The sequence below is a fragment of the Nyctibius grandis genome, chromosome 3 (assembly GCF_013368605.1).
Source record: "Nyctibius grandis isolate bNycGra1 chromosome 3, bNycGra1.pri, whole genome shotgun sequence".
NCBI lineage: Eukaryota > Metazoa > Chordata > Aves > Nyctibiiformes > Nyctibiidae > Nyctibius > Nyctibius grandis.
In genome coordinates this window covers 81265620-81285369 of record NC_090660.1, presented here as the reverse complement: position 1 = coordinate 81285369, position 19750 = coordinate 81265620, and the positions used below count along the sequence as shown (strand labels likewise).

General features: G+C 44.8%; 1 protein-coding gene across 1 annotated transcript in view; it reads left to right on the top strand.

Moving 5' to 3' along the window:
* The first annotated feature begins 201 nt into the window (after positions 1-201).
* Positions 202-19750, top strand: part of ZNF704 (zinc finger protein 704) — an 89248-nt gene continuing 69699 nt past the window's right edge. The window contains exon 1 of the mRNA XM_068397309.1: positions 202-487. Within this exon, the coding sequence (XP_068253410.1) occupies positions 206-487 (282 nt within the window). The 5' untranslated portion in view covers positions 202-205. The remainder of the gene's footprint in view (positions 488-19750) is intronic.

Sequence of the window (19750 nt, the reverse complement as noted above, 5' to 3'; positions counted from 1 at the left end):
GAGCAGGTGGGCGAGCGGCGGGGCGGCCGCGCCCGCGGGCCCCCATGGCCGCGGCGCACCCGCCGCACACACCCACCGCCGCCCCCCGCTGAGCGCCGCCGCCGCCCCTTGGGCTCGGCGCTGCCGCTGCGCGCCCGCGGCGGGGCCGCTTCCCGCAGCCGGGGCTGAGCGCGGCGGTAGGCGGGCCGGGCCGGGCGGAGGCACCATGCAGGCGCGGCGCTTGGCCAAGCGCTCCAGCATGGGCAGCCGGCGGCTGAGCGCGGGGCCGGCGGCCGCGCAGGCGGACGGGGTCCGGCCCCCCAAGCCCGAGAGCGGCTGGAGGCCGCCCCGGCGGGAGGGCTCCGCCGCGGCGCTGGAGGAGGAGGACGAAGACGAGGACGTGGTTGTGGAGGTGGAGGAGGAAGAGGAGGAGGAAGAGGGCGGCCTGGGGAGCCCCCCCCCGGCGCTGACCGGCCCCGGCAAGGGCCCCCTCCGGGGGAGCCTGAAGGTGCGTCCCTGGAGGGCGAGGGCGGGAGCGGGGCGGTGGCGGCAGCCGCCCGGCGCGGCTCGGTGCCGGCGGAGGGGCCCGGGCGGGGGTGCTGGGCTGGCGGGGCGGGGCAGGCCGGGCCGGCCGGTGTCCCGGGTCGGGGGAGCGGTGGGGGCGGCCGCTGTGCCCCGCCCCGGCCGGGCGGCTGGCGGCGGCGCTGGGAGCGAGCTGGCAGCGGCGCTGCCCCCGGGGGCGGCGGGGGTGCTGCGGGGGGGGCCGGGTGCGGACAGGCCCGCGCTCAACAAGTCGCAGAGGAAGCGGGTGCCCGGTGGGGCCCGCCGGGGAGGCGGCGGCGGGCTGGCTCCGGGGGCGGCCGGTGCGGGCAGCTGCGCGGCTAGAAGGGGGCGCGTGTGGGGAGGCGCCGGTGCCTGAAGTAGTTTGAGTGTTGAGCAGACAGACGTTCCGTGGTAAAGCGGGCGGCAGCGGGGCTGTGCGGGCTGTTCCACCTGGCCGTTTGCGCAGAGGTTTTTTGCCGACCAGAGCCGTGCCCGTGGGGTGTGCGGGTTACGGGGTGCTGGGCAGGGCGCCGGAGGGCTCCTGCAAGGGGTGGTGGCCGTGGCGAGGAGACCTGGATGGGCGACTTGGGAAAAGTTTCTGAGTGCAGCGATACTGCCCAGGGGCCCGATTCAAACCCATCAGAGTCCTCTGAATTTGGTGCGTGTTGGAGCAACCTGCTGAGCGCTCGCAGGCTGAGATCCGGCAGGCTTAGGCTTAATTGTTTTACCATGAGGGGTTTTCTGTAATTATTTTTCTGTTGGGATAACCCGCATAGTAGAGTTAAGTCTGTGTGTAGGTCTACAGAGGATTCATGTGATAGGTGTGCACTGGTTATGGAAAATAAATGTGTTAGAAAGTTTAAAGGGTATCCATTTGGATGGATTTTTTTTTTTTAAATCTAGATAATGATTCTTAACAAGAGATGAGGTTTGTTCTAGTCGTAGTGCCATATTACCATTGGGGTCTTCCCTGTATCCATAGAAGAAAAGAAAAGGGAAACAAAACCAACACAAACAGCATAAAAAGTCCCTAAAGGAAAGCAGCAGAAGAAATACAAGTTATCCCCATATTGCTTCATAGCAAGTTTGATATAGCAGTGACAGGATAAATCTGACCCATCTGGATCATTGGACCCTGCCCTCGTAGCTGTTCAGTGAGTCTGTGGAAGGCTACGAGATGTGGTAATGGTCTGGCTGGGTCAGAATGTCTGTGCTACCAAGGCCCGGCAGGGATAACTCAGCTCCCAGGATGGGATAACTTTGTTGCTACAAAACCTGCTGACACTTGACTGGTAGCCTAAGGATGAAGGGCACCATAATGGGCTTCTGGTCCCATCGGTCTCCCCATCGCACCGAAACTCCAAGTGATAGAGGAGGCTTAGAGAAACTTCCCCTGTGTACGTAATAGGTAAAAAGTGTGAAATTCTCAAATGGAGCACAATAATCTGGAATACCAGCTGGATTACATAGGTATAATCTGCATGTAACATAGGTTATCAGTGTACTGTTCTCTTTGTCAGCCCTCAGCACGTTTTCAAGTAGTAGGTCTGTTAATATAAATCAAGGTCGCTGGTATTTCTCTCTTGCATTTACGACTGTATGTGCATATAAGAACATTGTGCTCACATGTATTTACTTACCTGGAAGGTAGATCTGTCTCATAGGTGAGATGAGTGGAGTAATGTGTATTAGGCTACTTTCAGTATACTTAATAAACTCTCAAGTAGTCTGCAGTGCTGTAGTTCAGTGACCAGATGCGGGTATTTACCAACTTCAGAAGAATATTTGTAACCGTCAGGACCTGCCTTGTTTTTGCTTTCAGTATTTATAATTTTAAGTACTATAAACTAGGAAAACTGTTACAACCTTTTAAAGAAATTGTCTTTGCTTTCTGTATATTTCTTTAGAGATTGATATGTAGGAGCACATCAAGCTTAATCTGAGGATTCTTCCAAGTGGGCATGAAATGAATGCAGAGGACTGACTGCAAAACTGCAGGAGGGTAATAGGGCTGGCACGGTCTGACTGTGGTTTGTCAAATGGGGTTCCTGCCAAACGGAGAGTTGGCATGGGGTCAGCAGCATTTGACTCCAGGACCTGGCCTTCTGAGTTGGGGTCCGGGAGCAAAGGGAATTGAAGGGGTGTCCAATGCTGAGACAGTGTAAATTGTTGCAGCGTCCAATACCCTTCAGAACAGGAGACATCCTGAAGAGCTTCAGAATTTAATCAGTCTTTAAAGCAAAGTGGTCCAGGTGCTGGTTTTGCAGTATATGCTATCCAGATAATGCAAATAAAAAGCAGCATGCAGTGTTTTGGTGTGTAATGTAGAAACAGATGACACACACGTACGTACCCACGCCGTCAGGTCTCATAGCCGTGTTGTCTCCACCAGAAAGAAGTCCACTGTGTGGTTGCACCACTGGTGGTCTGTTTTTGACCCTCACTCTTAAGCGTGGGGGTAGAGAGGGAGGAAGTAGTACTTTATAAAGACAAATCTTACTTCTCCAATTTCTAAAGTCTTGGTAGGCGAGAACAGGGCAAAAGAGAGAGAGACTGTTGATCATGGGGAAGATACAAAAATTGCTTCTTTACATTGCTGTAACCTCATAGATATCCAAGTGGAGGACACCGGATAACACTTTTATTGCTCTCTTTTCCCCCTGCTATTCTAACACGATGCTGGAAGAGGCATGTGCGTGCTGTATGTTGCTGGTGGGTAATGGCAGGGTAGCCACAAAGGCTTTGAGAGCCTGTAAAGCCTTGTTTAGAAGTGCTGGGATTTCTTATCTTGTCAGAACTAGTTCATTCATCTGTATAGGAAAACAAATAACGCCAAGGTGCTGCTTATACAGACTCATTTTGCACGTGAAACTCTTTCTTTGCAACCCATACTTGCTGCTTTGGCTGCATCTAGATTTTCAGCCATTTGAAATTAAACGAAAAAGAATAAATAGCATAATTACCAATACTTTGTCTTGAAGCGTGGATTAATTTGCAGTCCTGTTTATTTAATCTTTTGTATGGAGCTTGGTTCAGATACCACAAACAGCCACGTTAGTACTGTACTGTGGGGTTAATTCACTCCATGGAAACTGCTGTTTTTGGTGGTGTGGAGAGAAGGTTATGAAGTAGGGGCCATCAGCAGTCTGCGATGCTGAGTTTATCTGATGCTGGTGAGCAAGCCTCGCTGCGAGTCACAGAGCTACGCTAATTTGCCTGTAAACTACTAAAGTGCTGTGATTGAGGATTTGGGCTGGTAATGAACATGGGCTTGTGATAACTTGCCAATATGGTGCAATGTTTTCTCTACTGTTATAAATAGTACAGGGGTTAGTGCTTTCTTCTGTTTAGCCTAGTTGACCTGCCACTTTGTCTCCAGCCTGTTTTCTGTCCATAGGCTCAGAGTGTGGACACAGGACATACCTAACCCAGCTGAGTATGGGGGCTGCTCCTGTTCCTCAGGCATTATGTTTCCTTGGTCTCTGCCCTTTACCTTACCATAAGCACCCGTGAAATTATCCATTCCAGATGTTGGCTTGTGTGTGAGCACTTCTTGGTAGTTCACAAGGATGAATTTCCCGCAAATGGATTTGTTCCTGCAAATATGCAGCTCCCAAAATCGTGGGAAATGAGTAGATGATAAGTCTGAAAACTCAAGGCCCAGAGAACTGTGCTGTGATGCAGGAGGAGTGTGAAAGCCCAAGCTGTGTAAGCAAGACTTCAACTTCATGCGCATCGGGCCCAGTTTTGCCCACTTTGCAAAGTGGAATTTGCAACAAGTACGAAGTACGGAGCCCATGCAAGTCCGTGCCAGCGGTTTCAGGGTGGGGATGGCAGATATTGGTAGGAGTCCAGGTTAATTATGCTTTTGGACATTATTTTTGTGGTTTGTTTTGGGTAGTTTTTTTTTTTTCTTTTTTTTTTTTTTTAAAGATAGACACGTGAGTGATATATGGGATGTAGAAGAATCTTGAGAGTTTGTCTGGAAGAAATCGATTGCCTATTATGTGCATTGTTTGCCTGGGTTGAATTCGCTCTCTGTTCATTTGTTCCTTTTCTCTGCATTCTTTCTAAAGCCAGGTGTGAATTCATTGTCATTCTTTAAATCAAACTTTCAGCTTTACTGTTTGAATGGACTACAGGCTCATCCTGGGCAAAACAAACTTTTTTTTTTTTTGCTTGATTAGCAAAGTGCTATTTAATTCAGCTTTCATATGTGTGTGAAAATGTATTTTAACGGCCAATTTGCAAAATGAAAACTTCAAGTACAAGATTGCGCTTAGTGGTGGAGAGATCTCTAAGACACGTTAGGAACTTGCATGCTAACCTAAGAGTAAATTGAAATGTTCCCTCTCTGACTAATAATGATATTTTTATAAATACTACCAGTTATTAGAACACCACAACTCGTGTTGTGATCTTGGAGCAGGCTACTGTTAGGCTAGGCTGTGCACAGACTCAGAACATGCGTGATCCTGCTCTGCTCTCTTCTGCAAAGTTGAAGAGTAACACTAGAGATAATGAATGGATACTGATGGACTGTGGGGACAGCTGAAGAGTGAGACAAGAGAGGCAGATAAACACGAGCAGCTTAGCCATATTTTTGTAAGTAGATAAACTCAATTCATTTTTAAATTTCAAACTTCATTGCGTTTCTTATAGTCCTTGAGTGAAAACCTGGCTAGTGAAGTTGGTGTGGAAACTGCACGACTAGACTTGGGATTTTTTTTTCTTCCTTATTAAAAAAAAAAAAAATTATATGTAGTATTTATTATGGGAGGCAGAGCTGGGGGTGGTGAGATTGTAAGATGGTGGTTTTTTTTTCTACTCTCCCATAATAAAGAATGAATGGGAGTAATTTGCGGAGGATTTTTGGTGTGATTTTGTTGTTGTTGTTGTTGTTTGTTGGATGCAGACCAAGCATAACCAGTTTGCCTTTAAAAGGAATTGTATTAGAAAGCTGTAAGTATGTGAGAATAAAGAGGTACAGTGGAGCCACTAACAGTTTTGATCCTTATTTGCTAGACTGTTTTCAGTCTAGAATGAGTTTAGTTGAGAGTGATCAGTTGGCTGCCTTCAGGTATGCAGTATGTACCGGTGGATAGAGATGTGCTTCTCAGTCTTTATTGCAGAATCATAGAACGGTTGAGGTTGGAAGAGGCCTCTGGAGATCATCTAGTCCACCCTCCCTACTCAAGCAGGGCCACCTAGAGCTGATTGCCCAGGACCATGTCCAGGAGGCTTCTGAATATCTCCAAGGAGGGAGACTCAACAACCTTCCTGGGCAACCTGTGCCAGCGCTTGGTCACCCTCACAGTGAAAAAGTGTTTCGTGATGTTCAGAGAGGACCTCCTGTGTTTCAATGTGTGCCCATTGCCTCTGGTCCCGTCACTGGACACCACTGAAAAGAGCTTGGTTCTATCTTCTTTGCATTTTCCCGTTAGGTATTTATAGACATTTGTAAGATCCCCCTGAGCCTTCTCTTCTCCAGGCTGAACAGTCCCAGCACTCTCAACCTTCCCTCCTAGGGATGCTACAGTCCCTTAATCACAGAATCACAGAATCAACCAGGTTGGAAGAGACCTCTGGGATCATCGAGTCCAACCATTGCCCTGACACCACCATGTCAACTAGACCATGGCACTAAGTGCCATGTCCAGTCTTTTCTTAAACACATCCAGAGATGGTGACTCCACCACCTCCCTGGGCAGCCCGTTCCAATGTCTAATGACCCTTTCTGACAAGAAATTCTTCCTAATGTCTAACCTGAACCTCCCCTGGCAAAGCTTGAGGCTATGTCCTCTTGTCCTATTGCTAGTTGCCTGGGAGAAGAGGCCAACTCCCACTCCACTGCAACCTCCCTTCATCTGGCTGACCCTTTGCTGGACTCCCTCCAGTATGTCCATGTCTCTCCTATACTGTGAGTCCTAGAACTGGACCCAGGACTCGAGATGTGGCCTCACCAGTGCTGAGCAGAGGGGCAGGATCACCTCCTTCCACCTGCTGGCAATACTTTGTCTAATGCAGCCCAGGACACCATTTACCACCTTTGCCACAAGTGCAAATTTCTGGCTCATTTTGAACTTGATGTCCACCAGGATGCCAGGACCTTTTCTGCAAAGCTGCTTTCCAACTGGACAGCCCTCAGCATGTATTGGTGCCTGGGGTTGTTCTTCCCTAGATGCCAGACTTCACATTTCCCCCTGGTGAACTTCAGGAGGCTCCTGTTGGCTCATTTCTAGGTGGTCGAGGTCTCTCAGGGTGGCAGTATGACCGTCTGGTGTATCAGTCACTCCTCCCTGTTTTGTGTCATCTGCAAACTTGCTGAGGATGCACTCTGCCTTGATCAGGAATGAAGATCTTGAACAGGACTGGATCCAATATTGACCCCTGGGGTTCACCACCATTTACAGGCTTCCAACTAGACTTTGTGCCACTGATCAACACACTCTGGACCTGCCTGTTCAGCCGGTTTCCCACCCACCTCACTGTCTGCTCATTCAGCCCATACATCAACAGGTTGTCTATGAGAATGTTACGGGAGATGGTATCCAAAGCCCTCCTGAAGTCTAGATGGAGAATATCCGCTGCTCTCCCCTCATCTACCAGGTCAGTCATTTCATCCTAGAAGTTAATCAGGCTGGCCAAGCATGACTTCCCCTTGATGAAGTCATACTGACTGGTCATGAAGATTTTCTTATCCTTCATATGCTTGGAAATTGTTTTCAGGATTAGCTGCTCCATCGTGTTCCTGGGAATCAAGGTGAGCCTGACCAGCCTGTAGTTCCCTGGGTCCTCCTCCTTGAAGACAGAAGTAAGCATTGAGAAAGTGCTTTTCATGGTCTGCTAATTAACATTTGTAGTGTGTCCTACGACAAGTGCGGATGCACAGACCATCTGTGCCTTTCCTGACCCTGTGCTCTTCCAGCCTTGCTTCTGACCCAAGGTTATGGAGAAGCGTAACAGTCCTGTAGATCAGCTTTGAACCCTTGAGTCCTACTCTGTGTTCTCCCAGCTGCTAGATTAGAAATTCGAGTGACATGAGAGTACCAGAGAGACCTTAGCAGACTGTGGGATAAATCTGTGCCTCAGACTGTGCCACTTGGCCATCTCAAAGATGGGAGCTGTGCTGCTTGGGCAGTAGGGAGCATGCTGGTCCTGACTGGCATCTGCTCTGTAAATACTGCTGTGGATTGAGCAGTGATGCTTTTTTATTTTTTTTTTTCCTCAGAATGAGAGTGCCCATTGGCTTTGTAATACTTTCAAGTGATTTATTGAATTGCTTATTTCTAAAAATAGTGAGCAGCTTGACCATTCCTGCTGCTTGAGGCCAGACCAGAGACTACAGGAGGGTAGGCTGAGAGAGAAACTCTTACTAGTGTTTTTGTTTATTTTCAAAAATTGAACAGGAAATATAGAGTGAACAAAAAGAGCATTCATTAGCTCCTGTGGTGATCAGCTTCAATTTCACCAAGTTGTGTTGACGTTTTTCACTGTAGCGTGTTGCCGAATAGAGCATGTAGGAATTTAATGTTACCGCTGTTGCTGAACAATCTGTTGTGGGATCACTTTCACCGCTCTGGCACCTTGCCAAACTTTCCAATCCCAAACGATGATTGCGGTGACATTTGTCTCACTGTATTAAAAAGTACGTGTGTGGGTGGTATTTGTTGTTTGACAACAAAACTAATGAAGGCAGGAAACTGAACCACTTCTGTTGCTTGAACTTTGAATAAAAATACAGATTTTTTTTTTTGTTGGTGGTGTTTTTGCAAAACATAAAGAATCAAATTTCCATGAAATCCTGACCCAGCTGAAGTTGATGGAAAAGTCCTGCTACTTTAAACAGGTTTGGGATTTCAGCCCAATTATGTAACCACAAGGGTGAATCCATTGGTCTCCTAAAACCTCTCCACAGCGGTCCTAACAATTTTTAAGTATTGCTTCAGACTACAGAAGACCGTTGGGATCCCTGGACACAGAATCAAAGGGAAGGTAAAACGCCTGAATAATTAGATACTGAAGTGTGAAATTATATAGCTCATTGCTTTACCATCTTTAATGTATTTTTTTTAACATAGTGGATAAAAGATTACTTGAACTTTAGATAGGCAGCACAATTACGACAAGCAGTCATAAGTCTGGATGGTTACTTAAATTTTTTTTTCTGCTTCAGCAGATAAAGTGGCTAATGCCTGTATCATACTGACACAAAGAACAAATTGTACGATCACGTTCTGTAAACTGGACCTTGTAAAGTTGGCAAGCTAAACATTTGAGCCAACCTGATCTTTTATGTATACATGCATATCCCTTTGAACTGGCACAAAGAACTCTTTTTGGATCAAAAATGCTTTTGACCTCATATTTCTCAACAAGTCTCTTTTTTTTAATGTAATTGTGACAAATGTAAGAACTGCCAAAGGAAAAAAAAAATCTGATTTTTCTACTTTAAAGCACTTCTAAAGAGAACACTGTGATGCAGTTCTTGCTGCTCTTAGGTCTAGGTTAGTGGTGGTTCCTCTGTAGCTGATGGTTCATAGGGCTGTGGAAAGTGGTCCTCATCTGGCTTACAGAGCTGTATGGAAAAAGCAGAAAAATGAATAAGGGTGAACTGGTGGTTGCTAAGGATTTACAGTGATATTTTGCTTCAACATGCGTGGCCACCGCTGTTCTAGACAGTTGTCTGGACTTTCTCAGGGCAGGAGAGAAGTGGTTGGTCCTGTGGGTGTTTCTCTTTCCATGCTGGTGGGTCCCTCTGCTGTAGCAGCAGCCTTTGCAGCACAGCATGCTTTGTGCTTGGGCACTGGGTAAAACCAGACACTGTTTGTGGAGCCATGGTGAGATGATTTAGTGTTTCATCAGTTCCAAAAAGGGTAAAGCTCTCCGTCTTTCCATCTTTCCTCCAGCTCCCAGCCATGTACTAGCTACCTTAGGCTTGCGCCAGAATGCGTTGTGTGCTTTTGTGGGTTACTGAAACAGCGGGAAAGATATGGAGCAAAGAGTCTGTAGACTCTCTAACTTCAGTAAGTTAAGGTGACTCAGGGAAGGCCGTGTCAAGCATCTTGATAGTACAGAGGGAAAGATGGGATAACACAGCTAGAGCGTGCATAGGGAGGAAAAGGAAGGTGAGAAGGGGAGCAGGCCTTCCTCCTTTAGAGAACAGCAGCCATTTGACCTGTTGGGCTATGCTTGACTTTAGGCTGGATTGTTCTTCAGGGTCTTTGTGAAGGCTCTTCTCCCATGAGACATTGTTGCATCCCTTGAGTGGTTAAGTAGAGGGCTGGTTTCTGGAGTGACTGAGGAAGAGAAGGTCACTTTTGGCCTCTGCAGGTTTCTACTAGTGTTCTATTGCTTCCAGGGATAATGAGGTGAAACTCTGTGATACTACTACTCTGCGTAGTCAGACCCAAAAATAAACTCCTCTTTTGGCACCTCTCCCACTCTGAACAGGAAAATTGCTAAATGTTTTTGTCTGGAGCCGAACATAGATTTGGGAGAATCTCTTAACTGGAGGCAATGCTCCTTGCTTGTTCATCTCCTCTGAAGGACCGTGCTTTCTACCTCCAGGCTCAAGATCAGTTAGAGGAGATGAGGATGTGTGCTTAATCCCGATCTTGTAATGTCTTCTCCAGGCTCTCAGCTTCGGAGATCAGCACTGGCCCTTGAAGCTTTCATTCACAGCGTCATCTCATCTTGGCTGGCTGCTTCCAAAGTCATACAATTGCTTCTGACCTTAGAAATCTCACACCTCTCTGTACCTTATTTGCAAGAGACCTTGAAAATAAAGCTAATCTGATTTTCTTTTCACTAGACGTACTCTCCTCTATATCTCTATCCAGACAGAGGATGAGGGCTTGCAAATGCAGATGAACAGAACAAGGGTTTCTTACTGAGGAGCAGTGAGACAGCATTTCCAAAATCTTCTACTAAGTGTGGGGAGTTCCCCGCTGCCTCTTGCACGGGAGCTCTGCTTGCTTGATCCTGAATGAGGTGATAGAAGAAGTGATGGTATTTCTCCCTTCTGCTTTGAACTGCTGCCATCCTTACAGATACCAAACCACCAGCAAATGAAAAGAGAAACAAGTGGAGCTTCTCATATGTCTTCAGTAAGGGTCTTGAAATAGTTGAAATTAAAGATATTTTATTTGCATATGAAATTTGGGAAATACATGCCAGATTGATATTTCTGTCCATAAGACAGTTCATACACAAGGCTGTATTAAGCTACTTAGAACTTAAGCTGTTGTGTACAACTTCTTAACGTAGACAGAATTAGGGGCAGCAAAGACAGTAGATATTTTCCCACTGGCTTCTAGGACCCTCTTTGTATCTCTTACAAGTAGGAGACATTGGCATTTCAGAGAAAATAGGTGTTTATAGGCATACCATAGAAACATGAGGTTTCAGAGCTTCAGCCAGTGCAGTAAGAACACCTCATTTGATGGTGCTCACTAATTACAGCTTGTAATTACAACCAATAATGTAATAGAAATAAGAACAAAAAAGTTTGTGTGAACTTCCCTGTTACCCCGCATTACTATGCTCATTTAAACTCCAGTTCCATTTTTTTTAAACTTTCCCAGAGATGGCCAGCAAGACCTAGGTGTATCCTCCTCTCCTGTCCTTCAGTGCTCCTTGGCCAGCCCAGGGCACACGTTTCCAGTCCCTCTTTTGTCCTGTGCGTGGCCACAGCTTGCCCTGATGCACTGCTCGCTATGCTTTTGCCGCAGGAGAGGCGAGGGGAACGCACTGCCTGGCAGACACCCTTCCTGCTTGCACGGCCAGGCACGTACGTTGCTGCGAGAAAATGGGATAATTGGTTTAGTTCATTTTAAACTCACTGTTTGTGAAACTGATAATTGGGAAGGCAATTATGGCTGCCCATTCTTGGCCAGCCAAGTCATTTTTAGCCAGGTGGAGTACCTGAGCACTCACCAGTGAGCATGTTTAGCAAAGCTTGAAGTGCAGCAACAGGATTGCTAAATGAAAAACGAACCTATTTTTTGCAACTATGGTCCTCCACTTCCCTTCTGTTTAAGGCTTTCCAAATTAGCTTCTCGATTTTTAGAGGCAATGTGTTTCTCAGGGGCTTGTTTTATGTAAGAAAAGGGAAACAGGGCTGACAGACCTCTGCTGAGATCCCTCCAGAGATGCCATGCCCGGGGGCCATCATCCGAACGCAGCCGGGTTCGCAGAGCGGTGACTACAAGGTGTCCACTTGCCATGTGCAGCATATCCAGAATACAGAGCACGGATTTATTTCTTTGAGACTTAAACGTTGCAAGCAAATTTTGATGATGCACGCATTCAATAATTAGTATTAATATTTGGTAATTGTTGCTAATTAGTGTCTGATTACCTTAGAAGTCATGTCATGTACTTTCCTGTAAGGAACTTAGCATGGCTGCATATGGGATGGGAAAGGAAGCTGCCATACTTTCACATCTTCATCCCTTTGTTCATGTGGTGGAGAGAAAAAGGCTCAAATACCTCTGAATAATTTTTGTTTAGACCTGCCAATGGTGTATGGGAAGGGCTATGGATTCCCAGTGTTCCTTGCTGTCTCCCCCTGTAATCTTAGTAACACCTCTCTGTCCAGTTTTAATAACATCTGTGCTTCTTGTGCCAGTTAGTGCAGAATTTCAGATGTCATAAGTTGTTGGTGGTTTTATTTGGGGTAAAACAGGTACCTGGATGGGTACTGCATTTCAAATGCAGGAGTGGAAGTTCCTGTCATTCATCTGGATAGATGCTGTGTAATTCAGAAACATCTTAGGCTGGTGCTGGGGTACATGGTTTTTGTAGATGAGTTATGTTTAGCCAGGTAAGCACTGACATTCAGGTGATGATGAAAGGGTAGAAACTTCTTGCTGACTCCAGTTCTTGCTGCCTAACACCATGTTGTGAATCCAGGCAACACAAATGTTTAGATTTGTATTTTAATATCTAGAAAAAGTATTCTATGGATGGTTTGTATATTCAGTCAAATGGTGAAGATAGGGACTTTGTCCTAGCCTGGTTGAAAATGAATACTACGTGACTATACATTAATGCATACTATATATTGTAAAGAACACTTAAGGTGACCTTAAAATGCATTATCTTCCATATTGTTAGAGAGCAGCAGTGTACAAATGCTTAGAGTGATTAAATTGACATGGTTTATATGTAATGAGCAATCGCTGGTGAAGCAAGTAATTAAATGCAAAGTATACTCGAAAATGTAATAATACATTGAAATTCAGGGCAGATTATTTCCAAGCATCATTACGAGAATCTGTCTTATCTCTTTGTATTCTAGTATGAATAGAGATTTCTCGTGAAATGGAAATTCAATGCATTTTCTTTCCAGTAAGGATGCCGTTTTGGGATGGCAAAAATTAGAGCCTTTTTACATAAAAAACCTCAGTTATGGGAACTTGAACTGGAAATACTGTATGAAGTAGTACAAATAAACCAAAAGCTTTGTCCTTCTGGGGATTTAATTTAAATATTTTTTACTTGCATGATGTTATCTTGGTATTAAGTTCAGTGTTTCTCATTGCTGCTCGTTGCATTTTGCTGTGAACTTTATTCCTGATTTCTTTCTTGTTCAGAAAAGTGGCTTATCCCTGTCCCTAGAGCATAGCCTGGCTGTTCAGGCTGGCCTGAAGAGAGTATTGCAATTATTAGGCTGTTGTGTTCACTGAACTTATAAAATGTGTATCATGTTAAGTATATAAATTTCATTATTGTTTTCCATTAACACGCTAGGCTGAAATATATTGATACCTTCTTTCGCTTCCCCCACTGAGCTGCATATTTGTTCTGTAGTGGGTCGAAAATGTTGCTAAAGCCTTGTTTAAAAAAAAAAATCCTGTTGCTTTTTGTTTGCTTACGAGATGAATGTTTTATTGGCAGTCCCTAACACTTAGCATGCTTACATCTACTTCAGAAAATGGAAAGAGATGGTCACAAAGTCAGAATGAAGAAATTGTTTATAAAAAACAACAGAGTTATACGGCAGGTTGGCTGGAGCTAAACTGTCTTGTAGCTGTCGGTGTTTTTTAATTGTTGTTTAATCAAAAGAGTTTTTCATGGAATTAAACCGACTGGTTACATAGTAAATCAGACAGAAATCAAAAATCCTCATCCTGATCTGTATCTTCTTTAACAGCTATATAGTGTTGATATTGTACGTAGGCCTAGGACTCACAATTAAGTTAAAAGTATTTCTCTGTTGACAGTGCAAATTCACCCAGAATTGGAGCAGTGTGTTGGGTTACTGTTTTTGGGGTGGGTTTTTTTTGTACGTGTTTTTTAATTAGCATGTTCCCTCCTCTCCTGCCTCCCCCCAATCTGGCAAGCAGCCCGTGTGGCTTGTGAGGGATCTTGTTGTTTTTGGAACGAAGTGACCCTGGGGTTGAGTCCAGTTACGGTGGCCTGTAGCTGAAGTAAAGGAAATATAGCTTTACGGATTGAGGGAGAAAAGGAAGTTTGTACAAAAATGGAAACATGGCAGTGGCATCAGGATTAATAAGATAAGATTTTTTATTTTTTTTTTTTTAAAGCAGCTAGTTTCCCAAAGCATATTCCCACTAGTGTGTTTTTTTTTTATAGGGAGTTTTGAATGCAGTCAACTTTTGTACAGATACTTCCCTCCACCCTCGCAAAACATTTTTAGTTGTTTTTAGAGGTACTTTTATTGCAGTTGTTGTAAAATGAGCTCCTTTTAGCTGTACGAACAAAACATAGTGGCACAAAATAGGCCATAGTTGCAAGATTATTTAATTTACTCAGGCCTCTAGGATTCAAACTGTGCATGGAGGGGACTTTCTCAGACATCCAAGTCCTTCCAGAATCCCAGTAGACAATGTGACGAGAAATAGGAGTTAACTGGTGTCCCCCCAGAAGATCAGGGGAGCCTGCCGGGCTCTTGCTGCTGTCCTGCTGCCTGCCAGCGTGACACAAGCCTCGCTCTGCCGGCCTTCTGTTTGCTGGCCTGCTTCTTGGCAGGCAGTTGCAGTCGCACATGTGGCCAGGTCTTCTTCAGCTGGCATAAATCGGCGTAGCTTCAATGAAGACGCTGCATCGAGTCACAGGGTTGGAGGCAGTGCCGCTTGGGTGAGCGATGCTCTGCGCTGGGCAGCTGCCTTCTGCTTGTGCACTTCCATCACATCCAGTGCCCGCTGCCCGACTCCTCGTTCGTAAATCAGCCCCTGAGTTCTTTATAAAACCGTCAGCAAAGTAGGCATGGTGTGTGGCATAGCAGTTCTTTCAATAGTTTTTTCTGTTGCTGTCTGTCTGTGTAGACCATTACAAAGCCTGTTAAAAATGAGGTCTGTGCTCCTGGTGTGCCCACCTGGATCCACAGGTGCTGCACAAAAAACCCACGAAATCTGAAAGAACATAGGTGAGAGTCAGTTTTACATTTGAAGGCATATTTCTATACATTTGAGTCACATACAGCTAAATGATGCTTATATTCTTGGGAGTTTAATACTTTCTATTGTATAGGAAACACAGACATCTTAATGCCTGTTAAATTCTAATGAGCTATTTGAAAATAAATAACTTCAGTTTTTAAGCAGCAGTGCAGCAGAAGCAAGGGAAGATGCTGAAGCACAGTCAGGTTGTACTCAAGAGTTGACTTATATAGACTGCCAAATGTAAGTCTGCATTTGCATATAAATATGATAGGTCTACTTATTCTAGTGTTTGCTGATCTTTTGACTAGGCAGTTCAATACTTGAGCTGTCTGATCAATACTTTTTTTGCTGTTCAGAGCAAAATCCAAGCCAAAATTTAGCTGAAATTGGAGAAGACTGAAGTTTGACTGCAACGTGAGCATCTTATCAGGATGTGCTTTTGGGCATAACAAAAATTGACTGCAGAGAAGTTAAGGCCTAACCTATTGAAAAATTGCAGTCTGTACATCCTCTGTAAAGAATAAAGAAAAATTCCTCTAAATTCCTCAAAATTTGTGTCGATGTTGAGCAGGCTTTAATTTGGGCAGGACTTCCATTGCAACGCATGGTCTTGATTGGGGCGTGTGGAGTTCAGGACTAGCAACTTGGTTATGACAAGATACCACCAAATACAAGTTTATATAGGCAAGTTAAGATGGCTTTTGCAATGAAAAAATCATTAACATACTGCTGAAAATATTAACTGTGGTAATCATTTAGCTGTCATGTGGAGGATTAAGCTTCATCACTTAAATAATAATAGTGAATCAAGCAAGAACTTTAACTTAAAAGTAAAACCCTCAACCTAAATATATACCATTGTCTTGACAACTTCAAAACAAAAACACTTTCCTTTTTTTGTTTAATCAAGTTTCTGTTTAGAAACCAAAGCAAGAAATGACTTTCGGTTTTTGCAGGAAGCGTAACAAACTCCCTGGTTGAAGCGGCACCTGTCTTGGTGTGCCAGACAAGGGCTGCTGCAGCACCACGGCGCTGCGTTCGGCGAGTAAGAATGGTTCAAAATGAGCAAGGGAGGGCCATTCTGTGACCCGGCTCGTGCCTTTGAAGAAGTTCATGGAAGTGATCATGGTATTAGGTGTTGAAAACTCAGAGGAGAGTGAGTGAGAAGGGTGGTGCTTGCTGAGAAGCAGTGAAAGGAGTAAAGCCAGATCAGACCCCAAATGTGGGGCAGTGCCAGAGCTGAGCTCTGGGAGCAGAGGCGCAGGTAATACTGAGCTGTCATTTCCAAGAAGCAGCGTATCAAAAATTTCCCTTGCCCAATGGTGATGGGAGGGGAGTTGTCCAAGGCAGGTGAGGGTAACTGCAGACAGAAACAAAGCTGGTTTATAAAATTTGCAGGTGGTTTATAACTCCTGTTTCTGTGACTGAACTTCCAAGCAATGTCAGTTGCCTGAGGCCAGGTTGCAAAGGACTCGGTTGAAAGTAAGCTGAAGGTTGCTAATGGCTTAAGGGTGAAGCTACACACTGAATTGCATAGAAAAAAGGTTAGCTTGTTATAAAATGGCTTGTACGAGCGGTGATTAATCAAGTGTATGGAAAAAACTGTGTAAGTTTTTATCAGCAGTTGATACTGAATGCAATAAGGTGGCAAATACAGACATATGATGACAAGAAAAGCCCAACCATTAGGGAACAACATAATCAGAACAACTAAGGCGAGACAAAAGTGAAGTATTGGAAGTAAGCTGAAATAAATTTATGTTACGGTGTTAACATCAGGATGTCTGCAAGACAGGATGTGTCTGCTTGGACTTGGACCTTCCACAAAATTTTTACTGAAACATGTTATGGACGTAGAGGACCACCACAAGCCTCAAAGTGGTTAAAAGAATATGAAGGATCTGTGACAAAAAAAAAATTCCTGATAAGATATGACAGAACAGTTAACTTATCTGTAAAGATATATTGGAAATTTTCCGTGTTATCTCCGAGCTGTGAGTGATGGGGAAGCAGAGCTTGAAAGCAGAGGGGTCCTGTTAGTTAGTCAGTGTGTTTGCCACAAAGCGAGGAACCTCATCAGTCAAATGACCGTGGTTCTCAGTGCTCCCCACATCGGTGGCTGCTTGTGTAGGTGGTTGGATTTCCAGCAAAAGACCCTGTACCCCTCCAGAGAGGGCAGGTGTCTCAAGTGGAAATGGCTCCCATAGACATGGATGAATTAAAATAGAAAAACTGCCTGTGGAGCAGGAGAAAGCTACTGGAGAGTAGCCACCGAGGGAAACTCTTGGCTTTTTCTAATGATCAGCTGCTTTTAAAGCAGAAAGGATTCTTTATCTGCAGTTGCTCTCAAGGGAAAGTTTAGAAAGAGGTTAGTATTGCCAAACATCTGTTGAGAAGGAGCGGAAGAGGGTTACTCTAAGCACTGGATTTGGTCTTTTGCTGCTTCTGGCCATTTAGCCAAAGGACCTGAACTGCTTGGTGGCTGCTCTGCAACCTGAGCACTTGCTTCTGTGGTTTTTGTCATTCCTTGCTTCCATGCACTTGCGTGGGGCTGGCTGTTAATTATGGCGCATTGACACATGAAAACCAAGCTGTTATTTGAATATATTTGAACTGGATGTGAATAGTTTTGATATATATGAATAGACTATCTGGTATCACAGTACAAGTATTCTGCTCTTTACATTTTAGGCTTCATTTGTACAGCTGTAGTCTGAGTCTGCAACCTTTTGTTGTCACTATTTAGATCTGTGAAGAAAATGTAAAAAAGTATGGCACAATATGTTTGCTGAAACGGAGTAAAATATTACATTTCCATAAATTGAGGAAAAAATATTTTTTTTCTTCGATAAAATCATGGATTTATTGGGTTAAAAAAAATTAAAATCATCCCGATGAATATCATGTTCAGTCTGACATTGGAGAGTAGGGAAGGAGGGAGGCTGTCCCTCTGCTGTGCTCTCAGTGCTTTCTCCACTAAGGATTGTGCAGAGCAAGGAGGAAACTGCTGGGTCCTGCCTTGTACGTGTGCACACCAGCACCCTACCATGCTCAGCGGGTGTAGCTGCTCTTGCCCTGCACAGCACTGTCCTCTGCACCAGATATGGTGGAAGTCCTGGGGGGGAGGATAAGACATGTGGTCATGCAATGGAAGACCATACGGCAATGGAGGGAGTGGAATTCAAGTCTTATACATACCTTTGTTTGGCATCATATAATTTCTAGGGGCTGGATATTGGAACTTGGCTGTTTTAGGCTTTTTTTTTTTTGCTTTAGTGCATCACTTCTAATCAATTTTGATGAAAATTGAAGGCAACTCAACATCTGTTGAGATCCTCAGACCCTCAGAAAAGGGCTTACTGTAAATCTAAGGGATTTTTTTTTTTAAATTAAATCAGAATTAAATTTATATTGTTTATATGTCTTCTTCTAATTCTATGTGATCACATGCTGACTGCTTTGTCTTCCATGCAGATTTTCTTGGTGATGTGTCATCTGTTCGTGTGTGAAGAAGTGTAAAATGACTAATGCTTCCTACTTTTTGCATTCATAAAGTAACAATTCTAGTTTTTGTTCTTGAAGCAACTGCTAAAAGCCTTCTGTAGAAACACTAGAATGAGACAATTAAATTCATTGGTCCTAAGTATTTATGCGCTAGCGATAACATGTACTTTACAGAACAAAACAAAATTACCTTGGCAAGATTGTCTTTCCTGGGAACTTAAAATAATTTGCAGAATTTTTATACCTGCCAAGGTTTGAAAGCTGTAAACAGGGAGATATATGGGGAGAAGAATATATTTTTATTTTTATGCATAAATATATACACATATACATTCATTTTTTTTTTTTTTTGGACGATGAAAAGGAGGAGGAGTAAGCTGGAAGAGTTTACATAAGAATTTCAGCGTATTGGCGCTGTTACTGTCTGAGGGTGACACATCCTGGGTTTCTCCACTGTAAAGATCAGCAGTAATTTACAAGTATCTAAAAATCCAGTTTGCAAGTCCTAGAAGGCTTCTGGATTTCTCCGAGGTGGCATGTGTGGCGTGGAAGTGCCTCGGCTCAAGGTGGGACAAGCAGCCTTTTTGTGGGGCCCTATTTTGCTCTGCTATTTGGGTTGGGTGGAGGGGTTGCCACCCTACTGCATCTCCGGGACTTCTGGCAAGTAGGCAGTTGAAGCTCCTGATCTTAAAGGCACAGATATCTAGAAATACCTCTATTAGCAGGTGCTTCTGGTGAGCAGGGACACTAGGAAGCTAGCAGGGTGAGGGGCTGGAGGAGTTCGGCCGACGTCCGGCAGGATGAGAGGCTTGCAACAGCCTGCGAGATGGGTCTGCCCCCATGAAGGCGGGGAAGCATGGCTGGCCAGGGAATGGCATTTCAGAGGAAAAAATAGATCCTAGGTGTTGTTTTGCTTGCTGGGAAGATGGAGTGGCTTGGTTCTGTTGGCTTTCCATGCTCTTCACTGCAACCCTGCAATAGTCTGCTTTATAAACACCAACACATTGTGTTCCAGAGAGGCAGTGTATTTGTTAAGATACCTGTTTGCTTAGGAAGTCTTTGCTTATGGGAAGCAGCAGACCTGAAGAGCTGGGAAGCACTGGCAGCCAAAGGGACAACCTGACACTGCTCCTGTGTGTGTCCGTGCTCCTCGTTGCTGGACGGGCTCCTCACGGAGATCCTGCCGGCAGCACTTGCTTCCCCTTTGCCTTCTGGCAGCTGAGTGGGATCATAGCAAATTATTTTTCTGCTCCTGGAGAAGCCCTCATTTACAAATACAACTGTTAAAGAATCCAGTAAGTGGCTGTCAGAAG